Source organism: Notothenia coriiceps, unplaced genomic scaffold (genome assembly GCF_000735185.1).
Source record: "Notothenia coriiceps isolate Sejong01 unplaced genomic scaffold, NC01 NC01_scaffold00029995, whole genome shotgun sequence".
Taxonomy (NCBI): domain Eukaryota; kingdom Metazoa; phylum Chordata; class Actinopteri; order Perciformes; family Nototheniidae; genus Notothenia; species Notothenia coriiceps.
In genome coordinates this window covers 1-14,593 of record NW_011362696.1, presented here as the reverse complement: position 1 = coordinate 14,593, position 14,593 = coordinate 1, and the positions used below count along the sequence as shown (strand labels likewise).

Below are 14,593 nucleotides of genomic sequence, written 5' to 3'. Positions count from 1 at the left end.
ACATTTTTATAGATGAAAATTGAACTAAAGAAATAAATGGTAGATTAATCCATATTGAAAATAGGTGTCAGCTGCTACACTAATTATAATAGTTATATTTCTTAATTAATTAAGATAAGATATTACTGTATTGATCCCAATTTGGGAAATGTTTGTGTTGCAGCAGCATAACAAGAAAAACAAAATATAAGTTATTATATATACAAAAGTATGTGAGGGATGGGATATTAAATTGAATATAAATGTAAAATGTACATGTGATTTTACGTCCAAGAGAAGCTATGGAGCAGAGAGTTCTCTGCCAGCCAGAGGTGATTTGTTATTAGTTCAATATGTCAAACTGATTTCCCTGACTACAATCTTTAGTTACATGGTGAAACGTTATGCTGCTTGTACTAATTAGACTTATCATATAAGCCACACAGGTTTTAATAGGATGTATTCATTATCTTTACTTATGTTGCGGTCTTTTCAGCAGCGCCATCTCTAAAACCGCGATACAGTCACTACCCATCATTTACATTTCACCGTGACATGGACAAAAATGTAACATCAGCTTACCTCATAGCACGAATCCAGACTCTCCTTTGGGAAACATTGGCCGGGAAACGATAGAACGAGCACGTTCCATGCGAAGACATGTGGCTGCAACCCGGAGCAAAGCAACAAACCATTGCGTAGCTAACTAGTAGCGCTAGCTTTAGCTAACGTTAGCCAACGAAACGAACTGCCGAGTAAAATTGGAAAACGCTGGTAATTAATTGTTCTATAATTTGTAAAATTACGGTGTTAAAAAAGACAATTTCAAAAATACAGATTCTAATGGTCAGATATATATAGATACTAAAGATATGCATGTACTTGCTTTCAAGCAGAACACAGGGGAAAACAAACTTAGCGGGAGTGTTTACGTGTTCGGCGTAATGACGTACAACGGCCTCGACAATTTCTGTAGTCCTATTCAGCCACTCGGTAACAACCATCGTTTTTCAGACACGTAAACTCTTCAAAAATCCCCAGTGGGGTCACTGCTGATGTATTTAATGTCGTAGAACAAAACGTCAATTACCTCTTAAATTTGTGTCAACCACAGACCTTATTTCGAGCTATTTTCCAAAACCCTATGGAAAAAATGCATTGCTTTTTGAGGAAGGAACCGGAAGTGCTAAAAATGCTAACTTACTTCCGGGTTTTACGACACGTCACTGCGGCTCTCTAATGCAGTTTAGTTCTGTGGGAACGTAATTTTTAGGAGACAGGGTTGGTGTGAGAGAGAGAGTGTGATTAAAATAGCCCAATTGCTTTTACAATAAATAAACATTGAATGTGTTTAATTGAATAGGAAAGGGGTTTAACGTTAGTGGCAGGTTTTGTGTGTGAGAGAGAATAAATAAGACAGCCGCAACTTTCCGCAACTTCCCGCCATTTCACCGCATAAAATCACATACAAACCCTGCATGTTTAATCGCATAATCAAGGATTTTAGCCCGCATAATCAAGGATTTTTGCCCGCGTTTCTCTGGAGGGTCTAATTATATTGTTTAAACGGCATCATGTTGAGCTGACAGGCGACACAGAGGTCCACAGTGTATCCCCCCCCCCGATCGATCTCCGTCTCCCAGATCAAGGCCATCTAGTCGATCACAGTTTAACAGATCACACGTCTCCAAAACGAACACCAACAAGCGCAGATAGAATACCTTATCATCCTTTCCAAACATCCTACAATTAAACTACATTAACAAAGGTCAAAGGTAACAGTTAAAATACTGTCAATGTTACGAAAACAATCTATTACACATATCTTAAAGGTGGTAAAAAGGGAGGTGACAAAAGGGAATGGCATTATCCTGCTCAGCACTTTCAGTCATTTTAGGATTCGTGGAACATTCAATACATCAATTGTGCTTTTTATCTCTTAATGGATTACCAACATCATCAGCACATTCCATTAATCCCAATGAATTAATTGCCTTCACTTTTTGGGGGGTTTTGGCACCACTGCAGTAGATGGTTTTGTAATCTGACCTGAGATTAATACACTGGGAACACAGATAATCTCCTCACATTCATTGTGGTGGAGCATCGCACACAACGCAGGGATTCAACATAGCCCCCCCGGACTCCCCAAGTCCAGCCGATTCATCTGCCTTTTAATGCCTCTGCCATGATATCTATTTAGATCAAGACCCATGATTTATTTATTCTTGCTAAGGTTATGGCACTCCACTATAGTTTAACTTTTACGTTCAAACAACAAATACTTAATGTTACTCACGTAGTTATCATCATTATTTAAATTATTTACTTACATACAGTTGTCCTCGGAAATGACTCATTGATTTTCTCACAAAATGTCATTAAGCCTATATGAGGGGCTTGCAGTTTAAGCAAAACTGCTGCAAAAGGCATAATAGGCCTCCCAGATGTTGACCCCTAAAGTGTTTGTTACCTGTTGTGTTTAATCCTTTGCTTATACCTCCTTCAAATAGGTGGCATAGTGTGATTGGTTATCCCTTTAATCTTCAAGACAGCTGTCAGGATTTACTAGTGATAACCATAAGCCTATTTGGCACCTTGAGAGGGCTGCCAGGGTGAATACTGTATGAGGCAGAGTGATTCCAAATAAATGCTGAGAGGTTTTGACCCAAAACACAGGAGGACAATAATACATTTGTGAAGTCTGTTTGCAGGATGGGGAATACTAAGAGCAGCGCGTTGTCAAAAGAGCTCCTGGAGGAACTGAAATCCAACACTAAATACTCAGAGACCGAGCTCTGCACCTGGTACCAGACCTTCCTGAAGGAGTGCCCCGGCGGGAAGATCAGCAAGCAGCAGTTTGAAGGCATCTACGCCAGCTTCTTCCCCAATGCAGACCCATCGAAATACGCACAGCACGTTTTCAGGAGTTTCGACACCAACGCAGACGGCACTTTGGACTTTAAAGAGTACATTGTTGCTCTGCATCTCACGTCAGGGGGGAAGACGCTGCAGAAGCTGGAATGGGCCTTTGCTCTGTACGACGTCGACGGGAACGGAAACATCAACAAAAGTGAAATCCTGGAGATTGTTAGGGTATATATACCTTCTTCTTTCATTGTGATGGTGTAACAAAATTGTTTTGAAGTACATTTTATTTTATCCCTGAGTCTATTTTCAAAAGCCAGCTACATCTTTCACGCATAAATGTTGTTGAAAAGATTATATATTGGTATATTTGTTTTCTGTTGGCAGATCATTTATCACCCTATGTATTGCCATTAACACCTTTAATCTCTTGATGAATCCATAATGTTGAGGACTTGGTTTCATAGTTTTAAATCCTTATTTTAGTGTAATTGTTTAATTGCCATACTTTTTTAATTTGCTGTTGAATAAAGACCAACAGCCAAAAAATAACAAAATAATAAATTCACAGTTACATAAAGCAAAGAAAAGCAGTAGGACGTCATATTTGAAAAGCTGAAACAAGCAAATGTTTGATGAATTATTGATTTTCAAAATATTTCAGCACTAATCCATTCTAAAGAACACAGGTTAAAAATATTATTTGATGATGAAATTGAGCATGCACGATTAAAAACTTGTAATTGAATGACTCTCATGCAGTCAATATTCAACATGATTCCTGCTGAAGACCAGAAGGTCCTCCCCGAGGATGAAGACTCACCAGAGAAGAGGGCGGACAAGATCTGGCAATTCTTTGGGAAGAAAGAAAACGGTAACAATTCTTTAGCTCCCTTTAACAGTTTTTGTTATACAATGAAACACATCCACGCTTTGCTGCGGCTCTATTTGTACTGTTTTTCGTCTTTTTCCAGATAAAATCTCAGAAGGAGAATTCATTCACGGTGTGATGGACAACAAAGATATCCTGCGATTGATACAATATGATGAGCCTCAGAAGATTAAAGACAAGCTGGCGGAGAAAAAGCAATAATATATAATTGTTTAAAGCCCCCTCATGTGATTTTAAGTTTTTTCTTTTTCTGTTTACATTTAACATGATATGAATGCTTGCCTGCTTCTGTTACTCACTGTCTCTCCCTCTGTGTCTCTCACTGTTTTAGTTTTTATTATTTCATTCATTTCTTTGGTCTTTACCAGCCTGGTAGTGTTGCATTTCATATTTTTTCCCAGGAAGAAATTAAATAATTGTATTTAATACCAATCAACAGAAGCTAAACACCTGTTGAAATGGCCATTTATGCCATGGGTTTCTAAACTTTGTGCAGTTAAAACTGTGGATTTGTGATAAACATGCACTCACTAATATTGATACACTGTCTCTCACAAAGCCAAAATGCAGTAACTTACAATTACAAGATCATACCATTGAATCTATCATTTTTGGGACAACGTCATGAAAAGAACTAAAGAAAGTTACACTTAATAGGCCTAAATGGCTAGCTAGCAGTTTAGCAGCAACTGCAGCCCCCGCAACTCCGTGATTTACGCACTTTAGTAGATGAGTTTGTTATACCACATCATTCATACACCAGCTTTATCTTAACTGAAATGTAGGGTAAACGGGTTTACCAGTTACCAAGCTAGTTTGACTAAATGCCACTGCTAGCTAGCGGACTAGCAATGCGTTCCATCAGTCAGAAGAAGCTAGAGCCTCTGACTTGTGGAAAACATGTGATTTCATGTGGTTAAGCTACATTTAAAATACCACTTTTGTGTAAAATTAAACATGAATGTATTACTAAAATTGAAAAGCAAGCAAAGTTAAAACAAAAACTTTTAATGGAAAGAAGAAAATAACACCAATAAACTAGTCAAGCTAAATGCTAATTAGCTAAGCTAGAAGTTACTGGTTAAACTCAACTTTAGTTAAATCTTATTTTTGTTTATTTCAATACGAGTTAGTTATCATCAAAAAAAAGAAACAAGTGAAATAAAAAGCAGAAAAACATCAAATAACAAATGTAAGTAGGCTTCTGTGGTTTCCCTTTGCCTTAGAAATTGGACAATGACAGTTATCAGGAATCAGCATAAAAGGGATACAATTTCACAACTCTTTTAGGCTAACTGTTTCCCACTTTGACTACATTTTCACTTCACCGTTGCTGCTCTGTAAGGTATGGGCCTCTGTATATCCTGAGTTGACCTCCATGCCAGCCAATTTACTCTCTCATGTCTGGCAGTGTAACAGAGCTTGGATTCATTCATTAGTTTGATGGCAAGAAAAGCCAGGGCAAGAGCTCCTTATGAGAGGAATTAGGCTCAGGTTAACAATCTGCCGGTGTCAGCCAATCCTATTAGGAGCTGAAGGTCAGTTGAGACTAACAACCTCCTTACTTTAAGTGTGTAATGTGGGTGAAGAATACATCGCTGGTTATCATTTTACTTTAGTATACATATGTAAAGAAAATGGATATCTCAGTGAAAGAGATTAGACAATATATTCTGATGCGGATTACGTTCATCCTGGAATGTGCTATGAGAACAGCTTTTATAAAAATTGGCCTATCAGATAGATGGATTATCATGAATAACAAGAATAGAATAACAATTCCTCTGCTATCTTTTATTACGTAGCTTATGTTTCGTGTAATTTTTGTAGCATATTTTTTACTTAAAGTGGAGTTTTCTAATGCTTTGTATGTATCTCTGAAGCCCACAAACGGTTGAATGCATGTCACTGTTGAATAAACATTTGAAAAACTGACTTTTAAGGGACTGTGTGTAAGTATTCGGGGCAGGGGACAGAAAGTGGGAGGATAATGTATGTATTTTTTTAGAGTCCTTAATTATAAACATATAATGTTAATCAAGTTAAAAGTCGGGAAACATTCACGAACACCTTGTAGAACTTGATGCTTGCTTTTAAATCTCCTTTCAGATAGCTGAAGCTATTTCACCTCTTTTAAAAACATCTTCCCCTGTTCTGGAAGAACAAAGTGATATAGACCCCAGTAACACCTACTGGTGTTGGTGACGCATATTGGTTCACGGAGAGAGGATTGTCGTAGTACATCCGACTTGTCTAGCTTGCAAAAGTATAAAACTAAAGATAAGTCTTAAAATCTTGCTTTCACCCCGCCACCTAATAATAAAAGGTGTCATATTATGATGACAAACACATATATTGACACATGTATATATTTTAGTAAGCTTCGTTGTAGCTACAGTACTTTCTCGTATCTACTTACAGTACAACAGCTGGGTCATGCTGTCATGCATGTAGTCTGCATCAGACATTAAATCAACAAAAGTGTGTAATTAATAACAACAGAATAGGAAAAAAACATATTTGTCATACATATTTCTTTTAGAAATGTGGTCCTGTTAAGGACACCCATAGCATGTAAAATATGGATGTAATATATGTGATGCTATATGAAGAACACCCACCTGTCACCCAATGTGTCTATGCTATTGTGAAGCCACATTTGTAAGCCTTCATTCAATCAAACCTTCATTGAGGTTACTGCTTAGAGACACATTTTCTATAGTTCGTAGTTTAAAAAAAGTTGCATTCAAATAATTTTAGTATACAATTTGAGTCCATAAAGTAGATCATTTTCATCAGGAATACAGTGGTTTGCGTAAGAGAAGCCTAGCTTTGCATCATCTTGTTCCAAAGCCTGTATTGGCTTTGGTTAATACCTGGCAGAATGCAAACTTCACCGTTGTCATCCACCTGTCTTACTCTCTCTTCCAATCTTTACTGGATTGGATCCAATGGCATTTGGTGAGCTGACCTGAAGGTCAAAAGGTACAACTGATGAAACCATGAAAAATGATTCTACCTCAAACGACATTTACATAATAACACACCGTGATATTACATTTTCGAAGAGGGGATTTATTTTGGACAATGAATTCCACAGTACACCGTCTGGACAGAGGTCACCTATGATCAAACATTCATAAATCAACAGGAACATCGGATTTGAATGCACGTTATGGAAATGTTAATCACACAAAGGCAGTAAACTCAACCGTTACGTCATCATGAAACTGTTGAACATTTAATTGGAACATAATAACTTGTTACACTTAGTGTACAACATTGACACACACTGATAAAACCTCTACAATAGATGTGCTATTTAAACCTGCGCATGAAGCCTTTTGGGTTTAAGACAAAGTAACCATGACTTTCCTTCATTTATGGAAAAAAAAATGAATGCACTAAGGCAGTGGTTCCCAAACTTTTTCTGTCAGGCCCCCCTTTTGGAGAAAAAAAAAAGTCGGGCCCCCCCAACACAAGTCAGGCTCAGTGGCGGCGCCAGATATTTATTTTGGGGGTGCTGTGGGGTGCTCGTTTCATAGAGGGTGCTCAAACATTTAGGGTTTCCCATTAATGTACCGGTCGCAACAATGGAATTTTCTACTGCAACAATCCCCACGCATGTACCCGCAACTGTTACAATGAAGGCTCAATAATCAGCTTGCATAGGTGTAAGCAGGGGTAAAGTGCTATTTTTATAGGTGGTGTGTGGACCTCACATAGGGGGGTCCGGGGGCAAGCTCCCCCGGGAAGATTTATTTTTAAATATTGAAGTTAAATGCATCAATATGGTGCACTTTGAGAGCAAAATTAAGAGATCTATGCATAGGATACCTTTCTCAACACCCATATGAAACAGAACTGTAAAACAATGTACTTTTTCTTTATGGATATTTTACAAATCACCCTTTTAAACTTTATTCTTTTTTTACTGTCATAGTATTTCATACCTGTTTTTCATTTATTCTCTTGTTTTTTTATAACTGATCATATGTAAACGTGTGCCTCGGAAATAAGACAAAACGTTTGAGACCCACTGAGATAACACTGAGAGAGTCCTTTGGCTCACTGAGCCTCTCAGTCTGACAGGAGAGGATTCTCCTCCACCTTGTTGTTGAAAACACTCCTTATATCCGTTAGCGTAGCTCGCTAGCACCAGAAGCTAACAACAACGATCTCCGGTACCGGTGCGCTCTCTCTCGCTCGCGCACGACACAAAATGGCTCGTTTCACACACACACACAGAGCCGAGCTTTAATGAAACACAGAGACCCAGACGTAATAGTACTGTATCATATTATTTTTGAATCAATAATTTTTCAAATTATGAATTCTTTTTTTTTTTATAACCATTTTTTCTCCTGGACTCTCGCGCCCCGCCCCACACCCCCTGTCATGCCTCTGTGCCCCCCAAGGGGGCCGCGCCCCACACTTTGGGAACCACTGCACTAAGGCATTCATAATGGTGATAAGGCAGGTAAGCATTTATATATATTCATTTTTTTAATAGCATATATTTTTATTGTGCCTGGCAGCTGGATTAGAATTAGGACTTGCATCTTAATTTGAATAGCTTCATGCTTTTGAGATATTAAAAGAATTATCCAAATAAATTCAGAGCAGATAGACAACAGCAATGTAGAGACGAAGACAGACACACATGTAAACACGTAGACACATACTGTTCATGCAGTCTCTGATTAAATGGGTTTTCATCTGGATAATCTGTATCACAAATCCACTAACCTGTTTCCTCTATTGACTGAAAGTGTATTAGGTCTATTGTAGGTTAACAAATAGTTTAACAGTGACTTGGAGGAGGGTTATATTCACAGACAAAATCAATATATACATTTAAGTTGAACACCAACAAGAAACAACCTGGATATTTTCTGAGATCTATGTTTTACATTTTGGAGTAAAACCCGAAAATGTAGGAGAACATGTTTTCTCTAACATTAATAAATGATACTTTTGCGAGAAAACATTTAAAAGGTATTCCCGTAAATGTGTGAAATAAAATCTTATATTGCTTATAAATGTATTATGTTTTTGAGATATGAGAGAAATACAATTGAATAATTCTCTGAGATAATAAGGTTATAACAAGAATATAATCAGATAAAAATAACTTTATGATCTCATATCCAAGTTGCTCCCAGCCAATTTAAATTGTAAAATTCAGATTTTTTTTCTCTGAAAATACCCTCCATCCAAGCTGCAAAATAATAATATTTTTTGTTTAGCTACAAGGGCCTTAACACACTGTCTTTTTTCAGAGGGGTTATTTAATTGATCTTTGAAATTTGTCATCAACCACCATCATAGATAATCTCTGTACATTTACCAAAAATAAAACAAACAACATTGTACAAACACCTCACTGGCCTCAAAGCTCATTTGGGCCTGTTAAACATCTGACAGCAAAATACATCTAACCTTTATGTACAAATGTACACTGATGCAGTACAATATGTCAAGGACATTACAGGTATATAACCGTTAGGCACTAAAAGGTGTTTCAGTGTAACTTGGACCACCTTTTTCCTCCGGACTGATCCATAATAGACCCTGGCCTAAATCTGTGTTTTAAAATTAAAGTATAATCCAAACCACATTCCTAAATACTGTATGTGTGTGGAGTTTTATTCTTAAAACAGTTGAGGTTACTGGATATTAACGCTGTACACGTAAAAGTCTTGTTTTTTTGTGTGGGAGAAAGCTCCTAAATGTACAAGATGCAGAATACCTTGCGTTAATTCAATGAACTATACCAAAAAACTACCATCATGGTTCAACAAATTGTGCAGCTCTCCATATACAGAAAAAGCAAGATATTCAAAACATGCATTTCCACCAAAATGAACCAGCAAAATATGAAAATATATCATATTCAGTCCAAGATCTCAATGTGCTTCAAGATCCGTATCTAAAATAAAGTTAATATCGATAATCAGACTTTTTTTTTTTTTTAAAGTTTGGTTTACTCGAACTGTGAAAAATATAGATTGAAGCTAAACTGAACGATTTAAAATACATATCATTTTTTTTTTATAGTATCCACTTAACAACAGGTAAACAGCAGAATATGTTAAATGGCATTCAATAAGCTAATGTTGATTATGGGAGGGTTACAATTTAGAAGGAACATGCCGGCACTTTGACCCAGTGGCGTTACCTGCCTGCGATAAACCTTCCTCCTGTTATTCTCGTCACAGAGAGGATGAGCAGACCTCAGTAGTCTGCACATGCACTGTCCCTGGATCAGTGTTATCAGAAGTGTTAAAATACTGAAGCTCAGGATGGTTTATATGTCCATATCCACGGGTCGGACTTCTCCGGTGTTGTTCTCCTTCACCCACAGCTCTCTGTCTCTGCCGGGGTCCACGTTCTGCAGCAGCTTGTCCACCGGCTCCACCGTCTGCAGAGACATGAGCCCATAAAACAGCAGCATTTAGTGTCATCACCTCATGTAAATACTTGAGTTTGTTCATCCAACACTTTGGATCAAAGCCAGAGCTTTCAACAACTACTTGGAATAAAATCAGGTATGTTTTTAAAGGAATATTTTTATTTCGGAAATACCGGTACTCATAGCAAGTAACAACAATTTTATCTCATCAGACAGCTCTTTATTTAGACAATATATGTATAGAAACTTCATCAGGATAAACTCTTTTAATGTCATGTGGGGAAAAGCTTTTAGAGGTTTAAAAAGCATTTTGATGCGATAACATTCTTCATCTTTTTGTAGCTTCCCATTAGTATTTATTGTGGGTAAAAATGCGAACATTTAATGTGTCACAATAATCAAGTTTTAGTCTCAAAATATACAAAGGGTCTCTGTGATGAGGTTAAATCACTGTTTTTGTTAATGGAGTCTGGTGGCTTTGAAGAGAGCATAGACAGCGGTTTGCTGTTAGGAAGGGCTGTCTGACAGCAAGGTAAGCATTGTGTTTAGGTGTCAAAAAATTATTTTGTGGATGCCTCAGGTCCACATCATTACATTTCTTGTGACATTCATTATTTGATCATTTGTTATTTTCCACCACTGGATACAATTATGATATCTGCACATTAAATATAAGGCTAATGCAGCAGCGAGCTTAGCATAGCAAACGAAAGAAGAAAAGGTGGAAAGAAGAAGAAGATAAAGAAGAAGTAGACATGCTTATTCATCTCTCCAGGGGGAATTCACAGAACAGTAGTGAGGGAGGATGGGGACTTCGGTGACTGATATACTATATATATGATCATTCTGTACTATAAAGTACATACACAGCCTATTCCGTATTCTTTTTCATTTTTTCTGGTCAAATATTAGCTCACAGCTTCTCTGTGGCCATCAATGGTTGCATTCACCAGTGTACTATTTTATATTTCGAATATTTTTTATCAATCAAATTATTTTCTGTATTTGAGGAATACTCAATTGGACATCAAAGTTTACAGTCATTTTTTCTTCCATTATTGATCAAATTATTAGCTGAGAAAAATGATGAGCTGCACCAGTGATGTCAACTGGCTTTGACATGATTTCACGTGCCACTTGGTGTGAGAGTGGATGTTTGACAGAAGGCGCCCTGCGGTCCATGTCTCCCCTGTAAGCCTTTCATCCAACACTCTGAGCCTCAGAGAAACCCACCGAGACGCTGTGCTCATCTATTCAGGAGGTGAAGAGTAAACCCTGTAAATCTAGCGTGAGGTATTCTGTCAGCACTGTGGGAATAGCACAGGTAATTCTCAGTGCGAAGCTGAAGAGACAAAACCCTCAGAGGTGAGACAAAACCCTCAGAGGTGATACAAACACTAGAGATAAACCTGAATGAGCATTTCTTCATAAAACATACACCCTGATGTTTGTGCTAGTCAGGATGGAAAACAATCTCATATTATGCAAGGGGGCTCACACTCTGGTTGAACATGTCCGTCTCATGCCTCAGAGTGGTGTACTGGCGTAAATGCTGCTGGATCCACTCGATCCGCTCCACCTCCAGCTTCTCCAGCTCCTGAAGAGGAACAACGTTCACATTTAGTAACAGAGGAAAACTGATTACCCTGGTGTTTATTTTAGATTGGATTTACTTCCTTATTGTTTGTCCCAGCTGCTGTTAGTGTACACATAATAATTACAAAAGCAAAAATGTTCCCCCTTCAAATATTCCTTCTTAACGAAACACCTTAATGCTATGCAATATAACGTCCATTGTAGATCAAAAACAACAATTTAAAGTATATTGGGGTCAAAATTACCAGGATTTTTTCAATTTTATATGAAAAACAGGTGTTCATATCATACAGTAGTTTTGCACTCATATCTATACTTTTTATTACAATTTTAACATTTACATTTTGGTCATTTGTTTTATTTTTCAAAAAGTAATTCCTAACCTTTTGCCATGTTACCACATTACTGTAAATACAAAGAGCTGAACCAGTGAACTAACTGTTTGTTTGAATGGAGTCTGGTGGCTTTGAAGAGAGCCACTTGATTTGTATAAAGGCATAAAAAGCATTGTTTTAAACTTCCATCGTAGTTTAAAAACAACAACAGAAAAGTTGATTAAAGTTTCAAATTAGCAGGATTAAGGTGGTTCATTAAGGGGAAAAATATCTCTCATTCTGGGTTTCTAAGTGATTCTCGTAAGGTACATTTTTTAAGATGCAGATTTCTATTCTCTCCAAGGGAAGATTTTACCATGCTGGTGGTGACCATTTCCTCAAACCACTTGCACTGGGTTTGGTTGTAGAGATCCACGCAGCGCATCAGGTCGTCTCCTGGAGAACACACACAGAGGTCAGAGGTCAACAGAGAGCTGAGAGTCCACAGATATACAACGATCCACATATCATGTTCAACATTTGTATTGTTTTAATGGTAAGTGTTTTACATACATATGATGTTTCTGGATAAATATTAATGTTGCATTTTTCTGCTGTAGATCACAAAAACATAAAATGGAAATACAGAAGTTCAGTACAGGTACTCCAAATGTGTACTTATGTAAAGTATCAACTGTACATTTCAACAAACATGTTATCATCTTTTTTTTGCTTTCATGTATGTTGCTGTTATGTGTGTGATTATTATTTTAATACATAGTAGTAGCATTAATAATCAGTGCTACAAATGCAAAACCTTTAAGGACCAGCAGAGGGCACTCAGATTTCACGCTTCATTGATTCAAAGATGAATCATTTGATGTGAACTGTTATCATGGCTGTCTTTAAAGTATAAACCAAGCTATAAAGACTAGTGGATTGCTTTTTCACATATCATGTCTCTTAGTTCTTAAAAAAATAAAACGATATTCCATAACATTTAAGCTCTGTATATCCTGAAACCTGAAGAAGAGGTATAAGAACAGGAGCTTGCCTGAGGCGTATTAGTATTCTCTCAGTGAAGGACAGCAGCACTGATCACCAACACAGAGCCGATATGATTTAACTGTAACTGCGGACGGTATTGATTACTGCTGTGGTCTGTGACTAACCTACTGAGATGAGGAGAGAAGGAGGAAATTATACATTCTGATGACGCCTGAGTAGAACAATTACAAAATGGACTCCTTTTATTAAAATGTCAAAGAGTATTTCTGGTAGGACAGTAGGACGTGTCTTTGGATGTGCTTGTTGTACTAGTCGCTCCAAATTTAAACCAGTGCAATTATACAAAACAAAATTGCCTTCACATATTTATATCCATCACATGCAAAGAATGATTAGAGAAGCATCACATCTATTCTGTAAATCGCCAGTAATAAAAGCATCAGTTGTTAGGGATAATTGCACGAGTGCACCGCTTGTGATTTTGTTCATAAATGTTGCCACATCCAGTTTGCATTGGGTTACCCCGATCGACAAAAGATAGGGGCTTCCTACAGCTTAAGGCAAACTAGATGTAAGACTTGAAGACTTTATGAAATTCACTTACTAACATTTGAGAAATCAAATGAAATGTTCTGCTATCCAGAGTCAGGTGATGTTAATGCTACAGACATTTAGCAGATTATTTTTAAACAAAGCAATGTCAACAAAAATAATCACTGAATCATATTTGATCATTTTTAGGACTTTTAAAAGATTGATTTAAAACATATTTATACCAATTAAAACCTTATTTTTTAGATGAATCCATTCTATGCCTTTAAAGTGGCCCTATAATGCTCATTTTTAGGTTCATTTTGTGCCTCTACTGGAACATGTCTTCATGCTCTAATGTTCAAAAAGCTCTTTCTTTTTCTCATACTGCCTGTGCTGCAGCACCTCTTTTCACCCTCTGTCTGAAACCAGAGCCCAGTCTGCTCTGATTGGTTAGCTGGCCGGCTCTGTTGGGATTGGTCAACCACTAAGAGATGTCCCGCCCATTAGCCTCACGTACAATGTGTTGGAGCGCTAGCCGATAGAAATGCGAGCGTTGCATAGTGATATCACTGTGTTTCGGAAGTAAATAAAGGATTCCAATGGAGGCATTTCAGGCAGGGGGGGTGAAGATACACAGTGATTTGCAGACCATGTACATGCATACAAACCTATATAACACACTACAGGAAAGGGAAAAGCATAATAAGGCCCCTTTAAAGACTTTTAAGGTCTGTAGGATCCCTAGACTAACCTGACACTTTATTAAACAATAATGCTTCAAGATCATTTCTTTGACTTCACTCTTAAAATCCCAAAGCAACAGATGTTTGGACTGTGACTTCTGACCTGCTTGTGTAGATTTCCGCCGAGCCTTCTTGATGTCCTCCTCCGTCTTGTTGCTGATTTTAATCTCCAACTGCTGGGTCTTCACCTCCAGATCTTTCTGCCGGTCTGCCAAAGCTCTACGGGACTACACCCACCCACCCA

The 14,593-nt window shown here is 37.6% G+C and overlaps 2 protein-coding genes across 2 annotated transcripts; one reads left to right on the top strand and one right to left on the bottom strand.

Annotated features, from left to right (window-relative positions):
• Positions 1–2,694: 2,694 nt before the first annotated feature.
• On the top strand, positions 2,695–3,940 carry rcvrna (recoverin a). Its single transcript, XM_010787066.1, has 3 exons — positions 2,695–3,075; positions 3,610–3,721; positions 3,822–3,940. Exons 1-3 carry the CDS (start codon positions 2,695–2,697, stop codon positions 3,938–3,940), a joined length of 612 nt encoding a protein of 203 aa, XP_010785368.1.
• Positions 3,941–9,415: 5,475 nt separating this feature from the next.
• On the bottom strand, positions 9,416–14,573 carry LOC104959198 (growth arrest-specific protein 7-like; the record flags this gene model as incomplete). Its single annotated transcript, XM_010787065.1, has 4 exons — positions 9,416–10,163; positions 11,653–11,751; positions 12,441–12,520; positions 14,453–14,573. Coding segments are annotated over 4 exons (414 nt in total), but the record flags the coding sequence as incomplete, so codon positions are not given.
• Positions 14,574–14,593: the final 20 nt, after the last annotated feature.